This window comes from Pelodiscus sinensis, chromosome 17 (assembly GCF_049634645.1).
Source record: "Pelodiscus sinensis isolate JC-2024 chromosome 17, ASM4963464v1, whole genome shotgun sequence".
Classification (NCBI taxonomy): Eukaryota; Metazoa; Chordata; order Testudines; family Trionychidae; genus Pelodiscus; species Pelodiscus sinensis.
In genome coordinates this window covers 32,326,034-32,352,411 of record NC_134727.1, presented here as the reverse complement: position 1 = coordinate 32,352,411, position 26,378 = coordinate 32,326,034, and the positions used below count along the sequence as shown (strand labels likewise).

At 46.6% G+C, this 26,378-nt stretch overlaps 1 protein-coding gene across 2 annotated transcripts; it reads left to right on the top strand.

Moving 5' to 3' along the window:
• Positions 1 to 9,142: 9,142 nt before the first annotated feature.
• NME5 (NME/NM23 family member 5) lies at positions 9,143 to 25,379 on the top strand. 2 transcript variants are annotated; one of them, XM_075900471.1, is made up of 6 exons: positions 9,143 to 9,295; positions 10,949 to 11,115; positions 18,526 to 18,731; positions 19,894 to 19,994; positions 21,951 to 22,069; positions 24,662 to 25,350. In XM_075900471.1, the coding sequence occupies exons 2-6, from the start codon at positions 10,987 to 10,989 to the stop codon at positions 24,740 to 24,742; spliced, it is 636 nt and encodes a 211-aa protein (XP_075756586.1). In that variant the 5' UTR covers positions 9,143 to 9,295; positions 10,949 to 10,986; the 3' UTR covers positions 24,743 to 25,350. The 2 variants fall into 2 exon arrangements, with proteins under 2 accessions (XP_075756586.1, XP_075756587.1); XM_075900472.1 differs by lacking the exon at positions 9,143 to 9,295 and adding an exon at positions 18,253 to 18,360 and having other exon boundaries at positions 10,977 to 11,115; positions 24,662 to 25,379.
• Positions 25,380 to 26,378: the final 999 nt, after the last annotated feature.

Sequence of the window (26,378 nt, the reverse complement as noted above, 5' to 3'; positions counted from 1 at the left end):
TGCATAGTATCTCACTTATCTTTCTCTGTTTTGTCCAGTCCTGCTTCACCCTGATAATCCATTTCTGGAGGATACTGAATGTCCTCCACCATAGAATCCTAGGATTGGAAAAGACCGGAGGGTATGTCTACACTACAGTGTTATTTTGAAATATCTTATTTGGAAATAGTTAATTCGAAATAGTTTATTTAGAAATAACGCCGCTACATACAAAATGCATTTCGAAATAGCGTTTTGCTATTTCAAAATAGCGCGTCCACACTGAATGTACACTGAATTGCATTGAAGGCCAGCTGGAACCAGGTCCAGCAGGGCATCGGGTCAGGAGTTTATTTGTGTGGCTGCTACCTGATGCTATCTGAGGCTTGTGCTTAAAGGGACCCCCCAACCCGGGCAGCTGGTTCTCATCTTTCCCTGCTTGCTTGCCTACCTCAATGAGGGACAGCAAAGCATTTGTGTCTCTGTGTGCTCTGGTTGCCCTTACTCGGGACACCACAGCACTCTGCAACATGGAGCCGGAGTGGCCCCCGGGCACTCTGGTGCTTCTCGTGAACGCGTTGCTGCAAGCCTGGCTGCACGTTCTGCGGGCTGCCATCCGGGAGGTCCATCGGGGGGCTGTCAATATCCAGGAGGCCCTGCAGGAGAGCTTCCACCCTGAGGAGCACTAAGAGCCTCCCTGGTCTGCCCCACTGGGGGTTTGTGCCTCATTCCTCCCCCACATCATTCCATTTACTCTCCTAGCCCCCCTTCCTGATGTCAAATAAAATACATGCATTTTCATGAACACAAACTCTCTTTATTTAACAAAACTGGGGGAGGGAGATGAAACTGATGAGACTGGAGAAAGGAGGTAGGAGAGGGGAGGAAAGAGGGTGGGAGAGGGGAGGGGGAAACCTGGGAGGAGGGAGGTGGAAGGGGGAAGCAAGGGGAAGAAGGGGGAGGGGAAGCTCAGGGTTGGGGGTATTGCCAGACCAACTTGATTTTCATGCGAACCTGCTCCTGGGTTCGCATGTGGCCTTTGGTGGCCAGGCTGGCAGCTATCCTGCCATAGATGGCCACGTTCCCCCACCTAGTGCAGAGATCGTGGACATTGGGGGCATCCCCCCCAAGCCTGAGTAAGGTCTATCCTGATCTCCACCCTGAACTAGCAGGCTCCTGGAAGCTGGCAGGCTGCTCCTGGGGAGCAGTGGAGGTCTGGCTGCCAGTGGCTTGCTGGCTCATGTTTTGGGGCCACTGGGTCGGGGCAGTGACTGCTGACTCTGGGCTGGCAGGCTTAGAGCTGGCACAGGCACTGTGGCCAGAGTCAACCCCTTTAAGGGCTCCGGGGAGGAAGAGGAGTATTCTTGTTTGAGGCTGGAGTGGCCACCAGGGCACCCTGGGAAGGCTGGAGGCCCCCTATTTCAAAATAAGTGTCTACACAGCACTTATTTTGTATTAGCTATTTCGAATTTGGCGGTTTGGCTGTGTAGACACTAGTAAAGTTAATTCGAAATAACAGCTGTTATTTCAAATTAACTTTGCTGTGTAGACATACCCTTAGGAGGTCATTGAGTCCTACTCCCATATCAATTAGTGTCTTGTCATATGGACAAATATACACTAAGGACCAGAAAAGGCCAACCACTAAATTTATTTTCCTGTGATAAAATAAAATTGAATTCACTTCTCTAAAAATGGAAGACTCGAATATTAGCTCACTCCACTGCTTACCTTCTCGTCTGCCGTTTTTAGACTAAAGAGGAGTGAACTTTTTGTTATTTTCTATACTGTATCAATCAGAAATGGAACACACAGTTGTCTTCTAGTCTTATCTTCCTGCCAGTGTAGGACTGTTTCTGATTGCAGAGCCGGCCTTAGAACTGGGCAAACAGGGCCCATGCCCAGGTTGCCTTAGCCAAGGGGAACTGCAAGGGGCTTGGACGTTGCTTCACTATCTGCAGCAGAACTACACACAGCCAACCACAGTGTAGACTCTGCCTCTCCAGCCCCTCCCCAGCGCTCCAGCCAGTGGGCTTCCCTTAATCCCCCCCCCCTTCCCACTCACTCCTCGGTTGGTTGGCTGGCTGAGGGCTCTGGCCCTCCTAGGAGCTCAAAGTAACACAGACCATCACTGTGTGGAGTGGAACGAGTCCCTCCCTGCCTATGCTGCTCTGACTCGGGCAATGGCAGATCCAGGCTGAGGCCTGGAGCAAAACTTTCTCTTCATTGTGTGAGCCTGTGGGGGCAGAGAAGGGGGCAAGACTGGGAACCGAGCAGGGGGAGATATCCAGAGCCTGAGAAGAGAGGAGGGAGCCAAGCTTGGGTGGGTTGAGCCAGGCACAAGACTTCAGGGAGTAGGGAGGTGGGTAGAGGAAGAACTTGGCTGGGGGCAGCCAGACTGTGCATTGGAGTCTAAATGTAGGGAGGGGACAGGCATGGGAGAGAAAGATGGAAACAATGATGTTTTGTTGCTGCTGTGAGGTGTTCAATCTAAGATATAATATAATCAATGAGAGCAATGAAGGGAGTGATGGAAAGAAAGAATAGGGGTTATGGCAATATGAAATCGTGGGATTGCATATATAGTTAATCATATACACATTGCTAAAGTGTTTAATTTTTTTTTAAATCTACCTGCCTTTAATGCATGTTTTCTTATTATTTGCAATATTCTAATATCAGATATTTGCCTCATTCAAAAAAGAAAACTTTTCAATCAAATGTTTATGCCAAATGATCTTTGTGCTGTTGCTTGGATGTGTTTAGCACTCATGAAAGGTGCCAGGCTGAAAGCTCTGGAAACTTAAAAACTTTCCACATAAACAGATGTTAGTCCCTGTCATTTCCTGATTCAGCCCAGACTGGGGAGTAAGGGGATTTGCCCGGTTTAGGAAAGCCAGAGAGAACAAATATCATGTGATAGATCTGTTGTTAATCACAGATGCTTAATGCATTACTGTAAGATGCTCAAATATTGGGGTAATGATGATGGTATAAAAATCTATCTATCTATCTATCTATCTATCTATCTATCTGTCTGTCTGTCTGTCTGTCTGTCTGTCTTTTAGAGGTTTGTGTGTCTGTGAGTCTGTCTGTCTGAAAGGCCATTTGTCAAGAACTCCTCTTAAACGGTAAGAGCTAGGATGACCAAATTTGGTATGCACCTTCCTCTTATCCTAACTTAAAGCAAGGTCAGGAGTTGGTTGTGCCAGGAAAATGAGATGTGCCTGGAATTGGATTGTTTTCCATAACATTGAAAGGAGGGGGGCTGATTGGAGGACTGTGATACTACACAGTGACCACTGGGGGCAGCAACTTCAATGGACAGCTATACTACAGAGTGACCACTGGGGGCAGCTGCACCAGGAAGGGAGTGGCCAGTTGGAAACAGCACTTGCCATCTTGCCAGCCACTGGCCCAGATAAGTGGCCCCTGAACCCAAACCCCCTTCCCATAGCCCTTGGCCACAGTGCTGGATTAGTGAGCTGAGGGGAAGAAGCCCCACCATCCCCACCGCCACGCCCCCTTCACGGAGCACCATCAGAGTTGGGCAGTGCAGCCGTGCCCCCCCTCACAGGAGCCACAGCCCATTCCCCCCACAGCACTGCCGGGCCACCCAATGCAGCTGCACCTGGCTTTTGCAGCCCTTCACCTCTGCCCCACAGGCCAGGTCATGCCACTGAGGTCAGCCTTCACAGGCCTCTCCCTGCCCCAGGACCAGACCCAGACCCAGACAAAACTGGGTAAGTCTTCTAGTACAGAATAAAATACAGTAGAATAGTGACTGGCCATGTGTGTAACTGCTTCAGAGCAAATGCCAAGGCCTTGTTTTTCCTAGGCAACAAGGTATTTTTTTCACCACTTTTTAGTTGACACATGCTAATTTAAGGCATTAGTGAAATCCTAGGGTGGGGATAGGAGTGGGAGAGATGAAATGACAAAGAAAGAAAGACAAAGATGGGGGTGTATGGCAGGGTGTTTGCCTTGCACTGGCCCTTTAAGGGCAAAACCCCAGCCCTAAATGAGGGCTGAGAGCAAAGCCTCAGGTGAGGCAGTTCTTGCTAATGAGGGCCCAGCTGGGGGCTATATAAAGAAGGACTCCTGAAAGGGGGTAGAAAGCACTGGACCTGACTGCTGCTCTGGAGAGAGAGCAGTAGGGACTTGACTGCTAGGAAAGCAGGAGACTTCTTGGAGATAGAGTAGCATGGGGGAAGGAGGACAGGACTGGGGAGGCTCTGGCCAACCAAGCTCCCAGGCTGCAGGGCCTGAAGCAAGGTCTAAAGCTACTGGGACTGCAAGGGGCAGCCGTGGTATGCAGGGGCAGCAGGTCCACAGCCCTTTGCCAGTGATGAGTGGCCATTCCAGACTGCAGTTTGCCCCTGGGGCAGGGGCTAGATGAAGACTGGCAGTGGGTCACTGAGGCAAGGTAGGTACAGGGGAACTGGGTGTTCCCTGGGAGGAGAAATGGGATCCCTGGGGGTGAGGAAGACCCTGGAGTGTGCAGTGGAGTAAACACCACCCCTCCCCCTCCCCCCCCAGAAGAGGATGCAGAGAGACTGGAGTGGGCACTTCCGGAGGGCAGTGTACCAAAGAGGACGATGTGGTCTGAGAAACATGGGGAGATATCAGCTAGAGGGATGTCCAGCAAGCCAAACAAGTTAATTTCTGGGACTGCTGGCTCTAGGCACTATGGGGGTGAGTCTGCCCCGTGACAGGGTGATAAAACTGGGGAATTGTCCAAACCTGTGACTGTGAGGAAAATGGAGAAAGTAGTAGCAAGAGCAAGGGACAGAAACAAGAGCTATGTGGGGTTGGGAGGGGACTGGACTTTTTAAAGAATGCATGTGCAAATCAAGTATAGGTTCTTTTCCTTATTAAATTTCGTATCCCAAGCACCTCTTCTCTTTCCAGGCTTAGAGGGAAATGTTCTATTTTAGGAAGAATTAAAACTCAGTTGGAAGGTGATGGCCCAAAGTTGTGGCAGGCAAATGCCTGAATGAGGGCTAGACTCAGCTTTTGGTATCTGCTATTTCTTTTTGTCATTCAAATATATTTTGGGTTACAGCTGATATCCAAGCCATCATGTAAAATGCTTCCCTGTGGCCTTTGCCTTGAACACAGAAGTATCTCACTGCCAAACCCCTATTCTAGCCTTGTCTACACTGGCACATTTTGTTACCAAAAGCTGCCTTTGACAAAACAGTGAGAGCGTTTACACTGGAATGCAACTTTTGTTGGAAAAAACACCCAGTTTTGGTGACAAACTTCCACCCTTGCGAGACACTTTTCCTCTCCCTTTATTGTCATCAAATAGCCAGTGTGGACTCTATGGCTGGGTCTACACTGGCGCGATCTTGTGCAAAAGCAGCCGCTCTTGCGCAAAAACTTGCTGCCTGTCTACACTGGCCGTGTGTTCTTGTGCAAGTAAACTGACGTTCTAATGTTTAAAATCAGGGCTTCTTGTATGAGAACTCTGATGCTCCCACTCAGGAATAAGCCCTCTTGCGCAAGAGCTCTTCCAGAAGAGGCCAGTGTAGACAGGCAACATGAATTTCTTGCACAAGAAAGCCCTATGGTTAAAATGGCCATCAGAGCTTTCTTGTGCAAGAGAGAGCGTCTACACTTGCATGGATGCTCTTGCACAAAAGCACATGCCAGTGTAGATGCTCTCTTCTGGAAGAGTTTTTGCAGAAGAACTCTTCCGCAAAAGAGTTTTTGCGTGAGAACGCGCCAGTGTAGACGTAGCCTATTTGTTTTGTCCAGAGAACTAGCTTTCTCTGGTATCCCATGATACCTGCCCTGATGGCTTTGCTCAGTGTTTTGTGATCTCTACTGCCCTCCAGGCATGTGACCCACCCCTTTCAAAGCTTTGGGAAGTATCTGACAGCTGAGTCAGCTGCTCCCTTTAGGGAACTAACAAAAATTGGAATGCTCCTGTTCTGCCCTGCTAGGAACACAGCAGTAGGTGGACTGCTGCTGCGGGGGGAGGGGTGGAGAGACTGCTGTGCTGCTTTGACATTCCTCGGCAAAGAGAGCTCACAGAGCTGTGAGGGAATCCCAAGAAATGCAGGGATCAGCTCTGCCTTCCCACAACACTGCACTGTGGTATGCTTACCCACATTGCTAGCACCTTGTCCACAGATAGAGCAAAGCAAGGTGGCCATGAAATGTTGACAATGTGAGTCAACAATCAGGGGCAGATGACCGTTTTGCGGGGCCCCGGGCAGCATAATTCCGCGGGGCCCCTCCCTTTGCCACGGCGCATGTGCAGTAACGCCATGCGCAAGCGCGGTGGCGCCACGGCGCATGCGCGGGGCCCGGGGCGGCCGCCCCATTCGCCCTGCCCTATATCCGTCCCTGTCAACAATGGGGGAAAGGTAGGTTTCAGGGTGTTCTCTCACATCTATTGACAAATAAAATTTGCATTTGTAGAGGGGGATGAGAGAGGAAAGCAGGGCAGCGGGGGTCAGGGGAAAAAGGATCTGGGGGGGAGGGTAGTGGGCTCAGGTAACTGGTGGAGATCTCTGGGTGAGGAGCTACTGGGGATGGGGATTGCTAAGCATGGAAAGGAGTGGGGAGTACTGGGCAGGGCACATTAGCAGTACAGGGCTAGAGCTGGGGGTGCTGCCAAGAGAGAAGTGCTAGGGTTTGGGGTGAAAGCAGCACTATGCAGAGGTGGGGGCAAAGTGCCTAAATGTGCCCAGGCTGGGGCTTCCCACGAGTGCTAGTGTAAATGGGGGGTACCATGCCCCCAAGGGAAATGGGTGAGTGCCATGCCCACAGGCACCCCAAAACACAAGTTCACCCAGGGCACCATTTTCCCTAAGGCCTGCCCTGCTGATTGTACCCATCCTATTGTACACAAACAATTGTTACAATTTCCCTTCTCTACTCTGTTGTGTGCCACATGACTACCATCCTCTTTCCAAATAAGGATGCACTACAGGGCTACTGGAAATACTTATGAATTAGCAAGTGCTCTGCATGCTGAATTCTCATTGATTTTAGCCAGTCTGCATTCAACTGAAGTTCTAGGACCAGCGTTAGGGTTAGTAAAGTAAAGTATTTGGGGATCCCTCCAGCTCAGAGGTGCTATACAGGCACTCCCCGAGTTACGCGGATCCGACTTACGTCGGATCCGCAGTTACGAACGGGGTTCCTCTCCCTGGTCTCCAGCAGACCAGGGAGAGGAAGCAAAGCGGCGGAACACGTGGGCAGCGGACAGGGCTGTCCGCTGCCCACGCGCTCCGAGGCTTGGCTCTGCTTTGCCCCCCCCCTCCCTCTGGTCTGCAGACCAGAGGGAGGAGGGGGGGCAAAGCAGAGCCAAGCAGAGCCAAGCCGCGGAGCGCGCGATCAGCTGACAGCCCAGACGCGTCTGGGCTGTCAGCTGGCCGGGCGCTCCGGGGCTTGGCTCTGCTTTGCCCCCCCCCGTCCCCCTGGTCTGCAGACCAGGGGGAGGGGGGGGAGGCAAAGCAGAGCAAAGCAGAGCCAAGCCGCGGAGCGCGCGATCAGCTGACAGCCCAGACACGTCTGGGCTGGCAGCTGGCCGGGCGCTCCGCGGCTTGGCTCTGCTTTGCCCCCCCCCGTCCCCCTGGTCTGCAGACCAGGGGGACGGGGGGGGGGGCAAAGCAGAGCCAAGCCGCGGAGCGCACGATCGGCTGACAGCCCAGACGCGTCTGGGCTGGCAGCTGGCAGCGCGCTCCGCGGCTTGGCTCTGCTTTGCCCCCCCCCCTTCCCCCTGGTCTGCAGACCAGGAGGGGGGGGGGGAGCAAAGCAGAGCAAAGCCGCGGAGCACGCGGGCAGCGGACAGCCACTGCGCGTCTGGGCTGTCCCGCTGCCCCCGTGCTCCGTGGCTTTGCTTCAGACACCTGTGGTACAGCAGCTGGGGCGCTGCCAGTTGGTCCCGTAGCGCCGCTCTGGGCGCTACTGGACCAACCGGGCAGCACCCCAGCTGTTCTGCCCCAGGCTCCTGATTCAGCCACTGCTGGTCAGATTCAGCAGCGGCTGAATCAGGACGCCTGGGGCAGAGCAGCTGGGGTGCTGCTGGGTTGGTCCAGTAGCGCCGAGGAGCGGTGGCGCTACTGGACCAACCCAGCAGCACCCCAGCTGCTCTGCCCCAGGCATCCCCAAGTCAGCCGCAGCTGAAACTGACCAGTGGCTGACTACAGGAAGCCACTGACCAGTGGCTGACTACAGGAAGCCCCTGCCCCGGGCTTCCTGGAATCAGCCGCTGATCAGTTTCAGCAGCAGCTGACTTGGGGATGCCTGGGGTTCTTAAGTTGAATCTGTATGTAAGTCAGAACTGGCGTCCAGATTCAGCCGCTGTTGAAACTGATCAGTTTCAGCAGTGGCTGAATCTGGACGCCAGTTCCGACTTACATACAGATTCAGCTTAAGAACAAACCTACAGTCCCTATCTTGTACGTAACCCGTAACCCGGGGACTGCCTGTATACATAATTCATTGTGCGTATGACTCCTGTGAAGACCTCAAGTATGCCAGATGTCAAATCAATGAGACGTGCAACTTATATCTGTTACAGACGCACACCACAACCCTTCCACACCAGACAGAAAGATCTAAACTGCCTCTGACCCACACAACTCAATCTCCAGATTCCCCTTCTAACTGAGCCCTGGGCCTGGCCAGTAGGGTTGCCAGGTGTCCAGTTTTGAACTGGACAGTCCAGTATTTGAGCTTTCTGTTTGGGAAATAAATTGAGAAAATATAACTGAGAAAACAGAAATGTCCAGTATTTTCTAAATAAGATGTAATGTCGATTGTGATGTAATGTCAAGCGTGTCCGGTATTTTTTGTTGAAACCATCTGGCAACCCTACTGGCCAGCTTGCTGGTCAGTGCTTGGCACCTGGCACGGCTTAATTTGGAACGAAAGAGGTGCCAGGGTTCAATCACATTGTTACATTCATAACTGATGCAGCCAGCTCAGAGGCAGCTGGGACGGGGCAGGCTGGTGCAGCCCTGTCCTAAATGAAGCATTCCAGGGTGCAGCACGTCGGGCTTTGCCCCAAATCTGGATTCTGCACGTGACCAACGGAGCGACTCAGGCTGGGAGCGCGCCCCCAGAACAAGGAGCGGGCAGGGCAGTGCAGAAGGGGAGCGGGGGGAGGGACTAGGGGCTCGCGCTCCACCAGCGCTGATGCCCCCAAGAGCAGCGCGCGCCGTGTTCCACGGCTCTGAGTAACGAAACGCGCGCCTGACACGGACCGTGCCCCACGCCGTAGGGGGCGGCTCCTTCGCCTGCTGCCTCGGGTCTCCTAGCAACCGTCGCTGGGGCCGGAGCCGCTGGGCGGAAGGTGCGTGGGGCCGAGGGGGATGGCGGCGGGGTAATGGCTGGCTCTTCCTGGGGCTCCCTGTGGACGCGGCCCGCGCGGGGGGCTCACCCAGCGGGGGGCGGCGCTGCTCGAGCCACTTGGGGGGGGGGGTCAGCGCCACCGCGGGGTGGGCCCGGCTCACCTGGCTCCTGCGTTCCCTTTGCACTTTTCTGCCCGTGTGCAGAATAATTGTATGTGCCCCGAGGCATGGGCGAATGTGCACCACCCACAGACGCTGGGGATGGAAAATCCCGGTCGAGCAGTTAACTGGTTAAATGTTGGGTTAACCTAACGGTTAACCAGTGAGCCGACTAACCGGGATCTGGGTGCAGCGCCCAGCCCGCGGGGCTCCTGCCCCCAGCCCCCATACAACAGGCCAGGCTCCCCGCAGACAAGAGGCTGCACCAGACCCTGCCTGCAGGGTGCCCAGACCCGCCCTGGACCGGAGCAGAGCAGCCCCTCTCTGCGGTGGGCCCTTGTGGGGCTGGAGAAACCTCCTGCCCACAGCAGATTGGGAGCTGCTCCATCCCCCACTGGTTAACTAGATAACCAGTTAACTTTTCGCATCTCTAATGTGCACCACCCATAGAAACTAGGGATATAAAATCCCGTTTAATCAGTTAATTGCTTAAATGGGATCTCACGGGCAGAGGATGCTCCAGCGTGGCCAGGCCCACTGTGCTGCGGTGCAGGCAGACGGAGCTGGTGCGCCAGCACAGCTAGGCCACTGGGTAACCGGTAACTAGTAAGCATCACCTGGTAAGTGTGATGCTTACCAGTTAACCCCTGACATCCCTAAGAAAAACACAAACCTAGCTGTGGGCGCTCTTCTAATCATCTGGGCAGCATCGGAATCTCTCTTAAGTAGCCGCACCACACACAGCTTATAGGGAACACTGCCAGCTCCCCAGCTAAGCCTACCCTGTTGTCAGGCCAGATGAGTGGGAGGAAGCTTGGATGTTCCTATGCTGGTAGGTTCCCATGCTGATGGAGGTCCAATCCTACGTGTTTTGCATAGACACTGTTCCAAAGGGAGCACTAAAACTGCAGGAGTGGGCCCTTAATTTGCTTCTTCTCCAGTGATAGCCAAGTGTTAAAGAATGGAATGGTTTGAAATAAGAACCAGCTATTTTCTGCACAGATACCACAGTAGTATCTCACATAAATGAAATATTCTCCTGTTAAGATTCATTTCTAGGGAGTAAGCCTCTCATTTGTCTCGGGTGCTATGTCTACAGTGGCAAGATTTTGCGCAGCGCAAAATCTTGCCACCTGTCTACACTGGCCGCAAGTACTTGCGCAAGAACACTGACATTCTAATGTATAAAATCAGTGCTTCTTGCGCAAATACTCTGACACTCCTGCTCAGGGATAAGCCCTTTTGCACAACTGTTCTTGCGCAAGAGGCCAGTGTAGACAGGCAACATCAATTTCTTGTGCAAGAAAGCCCAATGTTTAAAATGGCCGTCGGAGCTTTCTTGCGCAAGAGAGCATCTACACTGGCACGGATGCTCTTGCGCAAAAGCACATCTTTTGCGCAAAGGCACATGCCAGTGTAGACGCTCTCTTACTCAAATACTCTAACGCAAAAACTCTTGCGTTAAAGAGTATTTGCGCAAAATCTTGTCTTTGCAGTAAGGGAGAAGCACTTGAATTTTAATCGTGACACAAAGATGCAAGCGCTAATGCCTGAGCCTCAGATTTATGTAGAAAGAACTCTGGCCCTCATCAAACCAGATGTAATTGACAAAGAAGAAGAAATAGAAGATATAATTCTCAGATCAGGATTCACCATTGTTCAGGTAATATGCTGTACATAAAATAAGGTTCTGAACACTGAGTAATCCTGTGGCATCTTAAAAACATTTATTAGGGCATAAGCTTTCATGAGCTGTAGCTCAGTTTGTCAGATGCATGAAATGGAAGCTTCACTTTTCATCATTCTGAACACTGATTTGAAGTTTGTTTATGGTCTGATAAGCAAGATGCAAACACCACCAATTTGGTTTACTTAATGTACTCTTTTCTACACACAAATGCACATCATACATCATTTGAAAGCTTATGTCTAAAATGAGGAATGATGTGGAACTGTCAAGTGTGCCTATGTAACCCACACACCTACTGGGCACGGCATACTCTCCCATGTAGTGGCACTTAGGGACTTGTGAATTTCTTCTACAGTGTTAGCAGAGAGCCAGCTGGCTTTTAGCTCAAGCGGTAGAGCAGAGGTGGGGAGCCTTTTTAGGGTCAGGGGCTGCTGATCCACAGAAAAATCAGGCAGGAGGCAGCGGTGGTTGGAGTGCCAGTGCGGGCTCCCCAATTCTGTGGGGGAGGAGCCCTGAGCCCCGGGGGCCATATCCAGGCAAGTCAGGGACCGCATCTGGCCCCTGGGCCATGGGTCTCCACTCCTGCTGTAGAGCTCCAGAGGTCCCAGGTTTGGTTCTGCCTGTGGCCATTACACCATTACTATAGAATGGGGATAAATAATGACACATTATCCATGAGTTAAAATGACCACTCAAAAATATTTGCATTTGTTTCTTTTAGTCTAATGACTCTTTTTATTATTTCAAGACCTAAAATTGGATTTCTTGGTGACCTCAAAGCATCATAGCAGTCTAAAGCAGGGGTCGGCCATAAATAACCCAGGAGACAAAGGTGGTTCGCTAGAGTTAACCCCTGGCTGGCCACCATTGCTTTATTTACCTTCACGTCCACAGGTGTTGCTGCTTGCAACTCCCATTGGCTGTGGATTGCTATTCCTGGCCAATGGGAGCTGCAGGAAGTGGTGTGAGCTAGGACACAGCTTCCTGGAACTCCCATTGACCGAGAACGGCAATCCGCGGCCAACAGAAGTTGCAGCACAGGTAAATACAGTGCGGCAGCCTGCCAGGGTGTGACTCTGGTGAATCTTGTCTGGCCCATGGACATCTGGTCTAAATTGTACAAAAATATAAAAATAATTCATACAGGTATCATTGAAATGTAATAGCACTGATTGCATTTCTAGTCAACATAATTATCATCCTTCTTGTTCACCATTGTGATCTCTGTGAAGAGGGCATGGATTATCACAATCTTCATTGCTTTCTCATGTACACCATTTTGTTCAGGGAAGATTGTTCTGAGTACAGACACCAATAATTGTGCAGTGACCCCTGCTGTTACAGGTACAAATAAGATCTTGTGGAAGCTCAGTTGTCATATGTCCTTTGAAGAATGCAGGAAGCAAATTATCATCCATCTATTTCCATCCATATTGCAATAGTGATCCTATATCTAGTTTACCTATGCATGAAGACATCCACATCTGTTTGCCATGATGTTCCTTTGTCATGTTCTTCAAAACTGTCTTCTCATGGTGGGAGTTGGCCAGTGACTTATCCTTTTTTTTCATTATAGATTGATGTACAACTCGTGTCTCAGGGGAGGAGGTGTCTATTTTTTTTTCTTCCTCTGGTCACATAGCAGTGTTACCAATTTCCTTGCCGTATGCCACTTTATACAAGTTTGAAAAAGTTTCTGAAGCTGTAAACATCCTTTGTTTTGATAGTAATAAACAGATTATCCCTCAATATTAAATAGGGGTTGACACAGTCACAGCCTTTGCTACTTCATCACTGGAAAAGCTTTCAGCAAGAAGGAGTGTTTGTGTTGGAGGTGCCCTACCCTCTTAGGTATATTTTGAACCATATGCTCAGAGAGGACTTTTATAAGTGAATGCTTGTTGGATGCCACATTTTGAAACTTTGTCCAGGGAGACACAGAACATCCACCAATCACCTGATATTTCTTGCATCCAGTCTTAGATCCTATCCTTGCTCTCTCTACTTGACGTTTTCAGAGTTACTGTTGTCGTTTCGGTTAGACTTCAGTTACAGAATTGGCTTTGTCAAATTCTTTAGGACCTACCTCAAGTACTTAAAAGCCAGTTCTTTGATTGCATGTAATTTGTTTCCAGATGTCATTTGCATGACAACCATGCATGGGCAGTCAGTGAAAGTAGGGCCAGGGGAGAGGAGGCAAGCCACTAGCCCCACCTTCAGTAGGCGTTCTGGGGGCAGGGTGAAGCTGGCGGTTTGGGAAGACAGTGCCTTCCCCCGCTGAGGATACTGGCCCCCCATTCAACCATGGAGTCTTTCATATATACAGTGATTTTTTTTGCTGGTGGTGGTTCATGTTCTGTGCTCATAGATTTCTTCAACTTGAGCTTTCAGCTGATGCCCTAATTAAGCTTTGCCCTTTTTAGAGTTCCATGAGAATGGGAGAGAGACATAAGCTTAGGCCCTATTGGGTGACTAAGAACAGTTGCTATTAAAACATCATATTTGCATCTTGCTAAGGAGATGGCTGTGCAGAAAACAATTTCTGGACTGATAGCCGCTGTGATTGTCTCTCCAGACTTAAATTTGGTCTAGGCAAGGGGTATAAATATATGTGAATTCCTAAAGGAATGCTTCTCTCTTTGTAAGCTTTTGTATGTAGAATGTAGTCTGCTTCCTAGAAGGATTAAATGTATAATTGCCTATGGAGGGAGTATAAGCCTTTGAAATATTTTAAAAACTAGTTTTTCAATTCAGTGACACTTGTGCACAGGTCAGTATTAGTGGTAGAAATGACAATACACAACTTCATTTTATGACTATGCAAAAGCTAAGACAGAATGAAGTGGCCTAATAAGAAAAAGTGAAGACAGAGTCCACAAACAAGTTCTTGCTTCTGTACTGAGGAGGGATGAAGAACGTGTGATAGATCTCATCAACCATGTCCTCGACAGTATGACAAATTCATTTGACCCTGAATCACATCCAGAGATGCTTGTCAGCATATCTAGTAGATTGCATGTAAAATCAAATGTAAAAGATTCTCTAATGAAACTAGTAGATATTGGTAAAAAACAAATTGAGATATTTGTGAGAGGCATATATTATTCTGATGGAATGCATAGCTTCTTTAGCCCAGTATAAATTATGGGCATGTAATCTGCTGTTACTGTTGCACAACCTTGAGTGTGAAACTTATTTGGTCAGTCAATTTCAACTGAAAAAATAGAAAACTATTATCACTTGTGGCATTTTGGCAATTAAGAATACGTGATATGAAAACATTTTATGTTAGTATATTGCAAATGGTTGATATGTCATCTCTGTCACATATTAAACAGCTTTATCATTTCTGGTAAAAAAAATACGTATGCAAAACCAATAAACTTTTTAATACATTCTTATTTGGTAGCTATGACCAATAAACACCAGGGTAAGGTGTTGAAATTAACTGAAACTGTAAAAACTACAGCCATAATCATGTTACATTGTTTCTAGAACTGTACACAAAATGACTCTTCCTCATATTGGGTCTATAGTTTCAGCTTTTCCACAGGATTATGACACCACTTGACAGCTCCACATTATGCTTCATTTAAACTTACATAAAATAAACTTTCAAATGATGTATGATATGCACGGGGGGTATGTTAAACTAAAAAAATATGGCCCTTTTAAAAGAACTGCCTCATGCCTAAGAAAAGTGGTTTCAAAAATAGCATCTTGCTACCCCAGATGTATTGGCTCAGTGGGTTCTCTAGAAGCAATAGCATCCTAATGTTCCATATTTATTATACCTGAGAGTTCCATATAAAATAGCTTTATTTAGAAGTGGGGCTGCTGGAATAATTTTTCTACTGGAGGTGCTGATCATGGAAACCATAGAAATGATGTATTGGTGGTTTTTATTATTGCTTTAAGCCAGGGGCTGCAGGAGGACCCCAGCACCCTTAGTTCTAGTATCACTTTTTACAAGTCAGCACAAGATTTTTCCAGCTGGCAGCACTGAAAATAAATCATAGTATCGGACAATCATTTAGTACTCTTTATATCACAGGTGGGGAACCTCCGGCCAGTGGGCTGGATCCTGCCCCCTGCTTGGGCCCCCAGCCCAATGCCCGAGGGTAAGGCAAGCCCTGCAAAAAGCTCTTTGGGCTGCCAAAAATGGAAATCTTTTTGTGGGGCCTCCTTAGCATGAGGCCCTGGGCTGCAGCCACTAAAGCCTCTGTGTGTTATTCAGACCTACCTGGCAGAGGGGAGAGATAAGCAGCTCTGTGCATTGCCATTTTCCCCCCTTATCACCGCTGGGTTGTCTCTGTGTTACCGTGAGAGTTGGGAGAAGCTCTGTCTCTGCACTGCCCTCATCTGCAATCTCCATTCCTGCAGCTCTCATTTAGCTGGAAATCCTGGCCAATGGGATCTATGGGGGACAGTGCCTGCAGGCGAGTGCAGGGCAATGCGGGTTGCACTGAGCCACCTGCTTCCCCCCACCAAAGGAGAATTGTCCCAGGAATGCATCCCAACCCCCTGACATGAGGCTCTTCACTCCCAGATCCTGCACTCCTACTCCCTGTCCCAGCCATGAGCTCCTTGTCACACTCTAATTCGCTCCCAGACCCCCCGCAACATCCTGAGCCCTCTCTCACACTCTAACTCGCTCCCAGATCCCACAGCCCAGTCCTCTGCCCCAACCCTAAGCCTGCTCCAGCACTTTGACTCCCACCCAGACCCTGCACCCACACCTAGGCCTCCTGTCCTAAAACCCCTTCAAACCTCTTAGGCCCAGCCTACAGCCCCCTGTGTGCCCCAAATGCCTCAGCACCATCCCAGAGCCCACAGCCCCAGTCAGAGCCCTCACCCAACCTTCTGCCTCAGCCCACAGCCCTCTCCCGCACCCTGAACCCCTCAGTTTTGACCCCACCCCAGAACTTAGGAGGCCTCACAAAATCTAATAGCCTTGGGCTCCCAGAAGAGCTAATCTGGCCCTGACTACAAGTGAGTTGAGTGAGGGTTTTTATTTTTTGCTTGTGTGTGGCCTCCAACTGATTTTTTATGGGTCAGTGGCCCCTGATAAAAAAGGTTCCCCATCCCTGTTTTATATGTCAGTGGCCACCATCACCAGAAGGATAGATTCTAGCAGTACAAATTGGCTGGTAATTATGCTGCTGCTGCCAGAGGTAGAACAGCATGCAGCTTCTGTAGAAATATTGACTCTGCATTGCTGGCAGCAGGAAAATATTTGAATCCTAGAATCCTAGGGCGGGTAGAGACCTCAGGAGTTTGTCAATAAACTCTCTACCCAAGACTTTGACAACACATAGAGAGCAGATATGTGCAGTGTCAAGCAACAATTTAAACAGAACCACTTTTCTAAGAATCCAGCAGAACCTCACCAAGTATTTTCTATGGTGTGTTTGCTAAGTTCATTGCAATTCATTGATTAGCAATCAGTTTCCCAGTTACTGCAGTTTTGAAACTCTCTGGAACAGAAGTAAATTAACCCTTTCACTTCAAGGAGGTGGAGGCACTACCTGCCTTTGCAGCCTCTGGAGCAGCTCTGATGTAAATTTAGGAGCATTCAAATCAGACTTTATCCTTTTATTGTCATAACTGGCAAAACACCTGGCTATCTGCTACGGGGGAGAGGGAGAGAGAAGAGAATAGCTCTGGCTCTTCCATTGCCTGCTTTCCTGCTAGGCTGTTGGCCCAGTGGGAGCAGGATAGAAGATCAACTGGCTGTGGCTAAGCCTAGGGAAATGATTAGTAAAGGATGTTCTAGGAGCTATGGAGAGAGAGATGTAAGAGTCAGTAGAGCCACACTTTTGTGCCAGCAGGAATTCTCAGTTGCAGACTTGTACAGTGCATTTGTTCCTTTTTTGCTGCAAAAGAAGCAAAATGGGGCAACGATGTGCCCCAAAGTATGGGCTATGACCTCCAAATTAATATGTGCATCCCTCAGGCTTGAAAGGTTTGGGTATCACTGGCTTAATCGCTGTTCATTGGATTTTAGGAATTGGCCACTAGATGTCACCATTATGCAGCTGTGGTCAATTATTTTGTGATTTAGAGGTAGCAGTTCAGAAACCTAAGTTGAGCTTTTCAGAAAGTAGCTTGATAGACAAGTAAACCCTTTTATTCTGCTCAAATGGAATGTTCCTTCTCAGCCCATTATATTTCAGCTACTAAAAGAGTATATTGTACTGTGGACTTTTGATGGAATAAGGACTGGAAAGCTTTACTTTCATATTTTTTTAAATAATAATATTTGTACATATCATTTTTAGCACATCAATCATTTTTTTCCAAACATATATTTATTTGCTTTACATATAATGCATCAAATTTCACCAAAATAAAATCTGAGACTTGGTAGTGTATGGTGCTTAAAGTTCCTGCTGGGTGCCCAGGGACTTCAATATTAAAGTCAATAGTCATTGAAGGTGGTGAGTATCTCAGAGGGTTGGACTCAAAAGGGAACTAATTTTCCTTTAATTTCTTTTTGCTTTCTTTCTTTGGTGAATGATGTAGGCTTACTCTGTCCCCACTGAAAATCTGCTACTGATAATTGATACTTGCAACCTAGTTAGTTGTTTAATTTAATTAAATTTAATACATTCAAATGTATATCTTTGGATGAAAAATACAATGGCTCTTCAGTTAGTGGTTTTGGAGGAAGTGAAGATTGCATAAAAGTGCAAAATAGTACTGGTGAACTGAATAATTAAGTCACAGACTACTGATAATGCATTCAGCTTCTTTTTATAATAATAATAGTGCATTAAGTCAAACATCAATTTAAAAATGCTATAGTATGTTTATTGTTAGAAAATTGACAAAAATGGCATCTTCTTACTGAGATGACCTGCTTTTTGTTGTATTCTGATTTATATCTTTTTAATTTACTGTAAACACTGCATAACCAATTCATCTCTGGGAGAATTAGCTGAATTCTATGCCAGTTGTACATGATCACCAGAAATTGACACGTCCATTTGCAGAATATTTATTATGTTTTTTCTGTCTCAGATAGTAACTTGTCTTTTAGAGGCCAGTTGAGCTTGTAGGGTTGGCAGTTAGTAAAAGAATTTGTATGTTTACTTTTATGTTTCTCAGATTCTGTGTGGAAACTACTAAGACACAAACAGGAGACCCACAATACCATTTTGTCACTTTTCAGCATGTTTTAGTGAAGACATAATGGCTGCTGATGAATCACTTAATGTAAGAAAGTGAAGAGTTATAATTCATTGCAAGTGCTAGAAAATATAAATTCTGTAATATAGCATTTTAACGCAAATCTATGTGTTTTTCATCCAGTACAATATATGTTTACAATTCATACAATATATGATTAAAATAGATGCTTACTTTTTCTTTCTTTTTTAGAAACGAAAGCTCCAATTAAGCCCAGAGCAATGCAGTAACTTTTATGCAGAACAATATGGCAAAATGTTTTTTCCTAATTTAACAGCGTATATGAGTTCTGGGCCTTTAGTTGCTATGGTTCTTGCCAGACATAATGCTATCGCTTTCTGGAAAGAGTTGATTGGACCATCAAATAGCATAAGAGCTAAGGAAACACATCCTGACAGGTAAATTACCAAAGAAGAGATTTAGGGTCAAATTGTGGCTTCACTGAAGTCAGTGGGATTTTTGCCACTGACTTCGCTAGGGTGAGGATTTTACCTTTACTGTACAAAATTAATAAAAGTTGGGGCCAATCCTTTACATTTTGAAATTATGGCAGAAAAAAGAAAAAAATTGTGTTAATTCGATCTAACTTTTTGTATTTATTACAATCTTAGTGAGAAAGTAAATACGTTGTAGGTATCTGAGGATATGTCTATACTGCAGAGGGTTTTTTGGAATTTTCCACACTGCAATTGCATTCTTTTGGGAAAAAGTCAAAAGAACAGAAAGGTTTTTCCAACAACAGTATTCCTCTTTTTACAAGGAAGAACGCCTTTTTCCGAAAGAGCTTTTTTGGAAAAAGATGTGTGTAGATGGGGAAGAGGGAGTTCTTTTGAAAGAAGAGGAAAGGGGATAAAGCACAGTTACCCTGGTGGCACTCCGTCCATAGTAATCACAGCTTAGATGCAAGATAGCCTCCATTCAGTGTGGACGCTACCTTTTGAAAAAGCAGAACGCTTTTTCGATGCGCTTTTGCTGTCTAGACGCTCTCTTTCAGAAGAAGGTTCTTCAGAAGATCTCTTCTGGAAAAGCTTCTTTCGAAAGAAGCCTGCAGTCTAGACATAGCCTGAGATAGGGATGTAACGGGTTAACTGGTTAACCAGTAAAGCATTTGCCTTACTGGCATTCTTACTGGATTAAATAGTTAATTGGCAGCCTGGCTTGGCCAGAGCAGTACCCACAGCGTGGTGTGGTGGGCCCTGCCCGACCCAGCCGGAGCAGCCCTCCACCTGTGGCATGTTGCAGTGGGCTGAGCCCATCCTGGCTGGAGCAGCGCACATTGCAGATGGCCCAGCCAGGCTGGAGCAGCCACCTGTTGCAACAATGTGGCAGATTTGGCCTGGCTTGCCCAGAGCAGCCCCTCGCCAGTGGCACAGCGTGATGGGCCTGGCCCAAGCAGCCAGTCCGGCCTGCGGCATGGTGGTCCCCCAGGCTGGAGCAGTCCCCCACCATGGAATCCTGGTTAAGTAGTTAAACATACCGTTTAACTGGTTAACTTTTTAAATGGGATTCCACAACCTTAATCTGAGAGAACCATCCAACACTTCTCTCTGTTGCTTTTAGTTTAAGAGCAATCTATGGGACAGACGATCTGAGGAATGCAGTTCATGGCAGTATCAAATTTTCTTCAGCAGAAAGAGAAATTAGATTCATGTTTCCTGAAGGTACTGAGTTATTATTTGCCTTTAAACTGCAAATCATCTTTGGTGGTATGTGGCCCCATCCCTATTCTTACCATTACCTGTTTGTAGCCAAACATTCAATATAGAACCAAGGCTCAGAAAGAAGGTTTGAAAAATGTTTAGAATTGACTAACTACACTATGGCTGAGCTGCTGTACCATGTGGAGCAGAAAATAGCAAAATCTATTTTAAGAGCTACCCAAATTGCAGTGGTTTGGAATTAATTTCCCTTCTGCCTCACAGATACTGCAAATGCCCCTTTATGGCACTGGAATTGGGACAGGCAAATTCAAGGAATGGGAGGGATCATGAAGCTACTTCATTTCAGCATGTTTCACTGGAAGTAGAATGGCTTTCCAAGTGAAAATCTGCCCTAGAGCTACTGTTGATCTGAGATTGGGTTACGGGGATTCATGTTCATCTACTGATGGAGGATTACAGAGCAGTACAGTTCAGGAGCCAAGTTCTAATGGGTATGGACAAAGGCATTTGCATGTTCCATAGGTTTAGGGGAAAGATGACATAATTTTCAAGGGAATGATTCTAAGGCAAATCTATTATTAAATACTCATGGAGTTTCATAGCCACTCTGCCAGAAAACCAGAGTGGAGTAGCATGTGGTCCTGAGTTTGGAGGTATGTTTAAATAGAATTCAAACAACTTAAAAACCTGTCTCAAAGCTTGTTGCAGGTCTTTATTTAGTGTGAATGTTAGTTTGCCTTTCCCCTGAAGATGATGCATTTTCTCTCTTCATATCCCATTTAAACCATTATGCCTCCTGGCCTTTGTCCCACAATAAAAATGCAATATCTGATGTAGGTTCTTCAGGGTTACAAGAATCAACTCCACAGCAGTGGGGGGACATTGGAGAAGTAGCTCCCAATGGGCTCTTCTTTGCCCAATAAATATTCAGTGAAGCAGGTAGGTCCTCAATTGGTCTTAGATCTTCCTCTCCCCCAAATTGCCCCAACCTGCTATTAGGGTGTTTTTCTTTCCCGGGACCAAACACCACTAGTGTACGATCACCACAGACATAGTATCCAGGAGCTTCATCCTTCTTAGAATTGCTTTGGGAGCAACACACTACAGTAGTTCTATGCCATGGTGTATGTTAGTGGGCATCGTTCAGCCTGTGAGCCACCTTCGGTCCACTGTGGCTCACGGACCCCTTGGCTTCCCTCCTCCCCCCACACCTCTCACACACCAGGGCACTGGAGCCATTCACTTTCCTGTTTTTCCCCTTACTCCCTCCACTTTCAGAGGAGCTGCAAATTGACAGGTTCATGCTTTGTCCCCACTCCTCTTCCTCCCTCACAGAGCTGGAACACTGTGAGCTGTTTGCAGTGTTCCAGCTCTGAGAAGAAGGGTGAGGAGTGGAGCCAGAGTGCAAATCAGGTGATTCATGTGCTCCAAAAGTGCTGGGAGGGCAGGGAAGGAGCATGTAAGAGTGGGGCTCTGGTGCCCCAGTGTGCAAGAGGCTCTTGGGGGAAGGAGGGCAGGTAGGGGAGCTGTGGGGCTGTAGGTAGAACCAGCGGCGGCCCGGGAGCCTAGGCAAACCAGAGAGTTGCCTAGAGCGCCACCGGCCTGGGTGCCCGATGATGACATCACGGCCATTGACGGCCATACAAGCAGGGGTGCCAGTTGCGCCTTCCACCTAGGGCGCCAGCTGCTGCAGCCTGCCTCAGGCCACTCCTGAGTGGAACCCCCATGGGCCGCAGACTGCTGCAGCCCACTGAGGTGAAGGAGAGGCACTCACGTGGCCCACTCACGGTTCCTGGTTGCCAATCCCTGATATATGTCTTGCAGAGAAGCCATACAAATGGTATTATCAATTACAAGGAAAATACAACCAGTTTATTAAACATTTGAAGGAAAGTGATTTAACACTATAAGTAAATTGTTCTGCATTAATTCAGCTCACATGGATATTCTTTCCAGTGATTATTGAGCCAATTCCAGTTGGACAAGCTGCTAAGGATTACCTGAACCTATATGTCAATCCTACGCTACTAGCTGGTCTCACTGAACTTTGTAAGCAGAAACCAGCAGATCCACTGGTATGTACTCTCAGATGGGCGTTAGTCTGTAACTTAAAAAAAATGAGTGGTCCCGTAGCACCTTAGACACTAACAAAAATATAGATTGTATCAGGAGCTTTCGTGGGCACAACCCACTTCTTCAGATGTCTGTCATCTGAAGAAGTGGGTTCTGCCCATGAAAGCTTCTGATAAATCTGTATTTTTGTTAGTCTCGAAGGTGCTGCAGGACCACTCGTTTTTTAAGCTTTTATTGGTATGTACTCTGTCACTTGTATTATGTTTGCTTTATGGTGATGTTATGGTAGGGATGTAAGTGACTAGTCGACTATCCGATAAGCATATCCTTATCTGATAGTCAACTAGTGACTCGACTAGTCGCTTCCCCTCTTGCAGACTTTTTCAGAACGAGGCAGCAAGGAGTGGGGAGCAGGAGCCAGCGCTGTGGGGAATCGGCTTAAAAGCTGGTTCCCTCCAGCACCATCTCCGCGGGGGGCGGTAGAGGCAGAGGCGTAGTGAAGGACCGGGTGCAATCAGTAGATTCCTGGCTCATACCTGGTTCCCCCCTCCCGATATCCCCCCCCCCCCCCGCCACCACCATTGTGCTTTTTCAATGTATTAAGAGCCTGGCGACTAGTTGATTAACTGATTAAACTCCATTTAACATCCCTACTTCATGGTTCCTAATAATATTTCAAGGAAAGCTGTTACTGTTGTATGAATTCCACTGTTGTGTTTAGTTTCAGATCTGCTCATTGCCTATATTCCTTAGCTTCTTCAGTTTCCACCTTCCCTGCAACCTGCTAGGTAAATCCTGTCTTGACAAAGCATTTTGTTCCTATCTGACACTAATCCCTTCTTTCATTTCCCTTCTACTACACTATCAATTCTCCTCTCCCTTCAGAGTACTGTAAGCAGTTTACTAGTACTTAACACTTGACATTCACTAATTAGTGTTCAACAGCCCCATGGAGTATGCATGTCTATGTGATAAACTCCATTTTACAAATGTAGAAATCAAGGCAGAGTGTTTAAAGTAATTTGCCTAAGGCTAGAGTGAGTCATTAGCAAATGGAATTAGAACTCAGGCATTCCTGCCCTCACATTTGTGCTTAGACGCCATTACAGTTTGCTAGAAAATTTACATTATATGCTGATTTTTCAAAAAGTACCAGATCACATTTCTAGATCTGAGGAAGTGGGTCTGGCCCACGAAAGCTCATCATCTAATAAACCATCTTGTTAGTCTTTAAAGTGCTACATTGTCCTGCATTTTGCTAGACTTCTCCAGGGCTCCATTTCTTGACTGTAAGGCAGCAAAGGGCAACTTAGGGCTGCATGAGAGTGGCTCTCCATCTCAGTGGGCTGCGAGACTGTTGTAACCAAAATGGTGTCTTGCAATAAGGTAGTTTTGCTAACTGCACTTGTGTACCTAGTAATACCAGAAGGAAAAAAAACTATGTCAAGAAATACCAGCAGAATCTGACAAATCTGCACATGGGCAACAGTTAAACAAAATGTCTTGCGTGTCATACATAAAACCCTGATGGGCTACATGCATGTATGCTCACCATTGCTGCAAAGGGGTACTATAAGGTACTCACATATGATTGCAGTGTAGAAAGTTGTAACACTGTCTTTGTATGAGGGGGTTCAACTGTTGAAGTAGCTGGCAGTGTTGTCAGAACTGACGTAATTAATATTTTTCTGTAAGTATTTGAATGCATATTTTATTTTTAAATTAGAATTCTCATACTTATTCTTTGTACCAAGGTAAGGCTAAAAAGCCCTCGTACAGACACTTGTGGGCTGTGTCTACACTGGCATGAATTTCCGGAACTGCTTAAAACGGAATACTATTCCATTTTCAGTTTTTCCGGAAAAGGAGCATCTACATTGGCGGGCTGCTTTTCCGGAAAAGAGCCCCGATTGCCATTTTCGCGATCAGGGCTTTTTTCCGGAAAAGACTACTGGGCTGTCTACACTGGCCCTTTTCCGGAACAGTGTTCCGGAATAAGGACTTATGCCTGAGCGGGAGCAGAATAGTTTTTCCGGAATAGCGGCTGATTTTGTACAGTAGAGCATCGTTGCTTTTCCGGAAATTCAAGGGCCAGTGTAGACAGCTTGCAGCTTATTCCGGAAAAGCGGCTGATTTTCCGGAATAAGTGGCCCAGTGTAGACACAGCCGTACTGTATAGACATGGTCCCTGACATGAAAAGTCTAAAATTCAGCTCCTGCCTGCCACCCCACACTGCTTCCTCAGCCCGGCTCCTAGGGAGCTGGCTGCTGCTCCTGTGCTGCTGCCTCTGGTACAGAGACAACAGTGTGGACTGGCAGCCCGCTCTCCAGGAGTGGGGCGGGAGCCTGCGTGTAACCATAAACGTTAACCAGTAAGTCCTGGCTTATTGGTTAACCATTAACAAGGTTATATGTGCACATCCCTACTATAAACCGAGTGTACAGTTCTGAATATTTGAACAGTGTCTCAAACAAAGGATCTGTTCTAGTAGTGTCTGTACCAAAATAAAGTCTATAATAAGAACAGACAGGTTTTATGGGACTTAAATGGTTTTTACTGTTTTCTTTATGTAGTTGTTCTTTTCATCCTGTAGGTTTGGTTTGCTGATTGGTTGATAGAACATAATCCCAATAAACCTAGACTACGGCAGCAGATGACTGTAGAAGAGCCTTAAGGATGAAAATCCAGTGGAGATTTTGTCAATTTAAGTTACCTATTAGTATCATTTTAAGTGTATCCTTTGAATTTGTAATTAATATTGTGTACAATAAATGTTAGTGTTATAACCAACTATAAATTGACTGATAATAATTGGATACATTTGTTTTAGGATCTATTCACATTAAATTAATAAATATAGAATCACATGCTACAATTTATTGTGTTGTGTAATAAATTACATTGTGTTTTGTGAATTCTCCCTCTTTACCTTGGTTTCCTACCCATACAGAACCAAGTTTTTATTTACACCATTGTATATTCAAAGTACTTCAGTTGTTTCTAATGAGTCATTCAAGTGGCTATTACCAAAAGACACTTTTGAACTGCACTTTGTGAAATCAAGTCTTGCTTATAGCATCTGCTTAATAGATACTTATCTCAACATAATGTTGAGTGATGAGATGTACTCCAAGAACCATGTATGCATGCCTGAAATTTTAGCACAGTGGCTTGAACATCAATTACAAGTGGTAAAATTACTTTGAAATAATAAGATTCATTTGAGTCTGAGTTTTTACTAAAGATACTCTTTGGAGGAAAGACTTTGACAGCAGATTTCAGTAACAGGCAGCTAATGGCATAGCATTTACAAATCAGATCCCAAGATTTCTATTTAAAAGCCAGGGGTAGTTGTATTTCTGATAGTGATCCATAGTTTACTCCATCTCCAATTTTTGTTTCAGCATGTTCTAATAGGAAAAAGTGTTAACATTTAATATGTTATCCTTAGTGAAAAAGTTCTTGATTGCTGTCACTTAATTATGTTAAAGGTATATTTTGAGTACTGACTTTTTCGTATTATCTCTATATTTTACAGTAAAATTTTAATTTATTATACAGATAGGAGTTTTTCCAAGAATGGGATATGAGCCACTCTCTTTGAAGTGTGACAGCCTGATTCACCTCTACTGCCTTTTCTCAAGAAAGGAAGCTGATTTAGAGTTTTGTATAGGCTGAACCTCTCTAGTCTGGCACCCTCAGGACCTGACCAGTGCCACCAGAGAATTTGCCAAATTATGGGAGATCAATATTGTTCAGCAGCATTGCCAACACTTTCACTGCTTATTGGGCTCTTAGAAGACATTTTGGGGTAAATGAGTTAAATAGCAGCACAGAAGACTGAGAGCCAGGACTAGTAGCTGTAAACAAACTTTATGGAACCGTGGAAAAGTTGGCCACCCCCATGATAAGTGGACATTCTACTAAATAAAATTGTGCTGGACCACGGATGTTGCTGGATCAGAGAGTGCCAGACTGGAGAGGTTCAACCTGTAGTAGTGCCTTTTCCTCTAGGCATTCTATACAAGCATTCAGAGAGTTCATAATTTTGCCTTGCCAGCATGAATTGAACATAATAGATCTAAAACATTTTAGCAATTCTTCGATGCTTGACCCATAGTAGGGAGGTGAAGGGGTAACTGGTTGGGAGTCAACAGACTTGTGCAGGGTGGGGAGTGGTTTGGACATATTTTTAAACAAAAATTAAACTGGATTTTTTTGCAGGAAGATGATACAATCTGCTTCTTACCATATGGCATGAAGGTTATTCTTGGAACTGCAGATCCAGTAAGATTGGAGTGTGTGGCTGC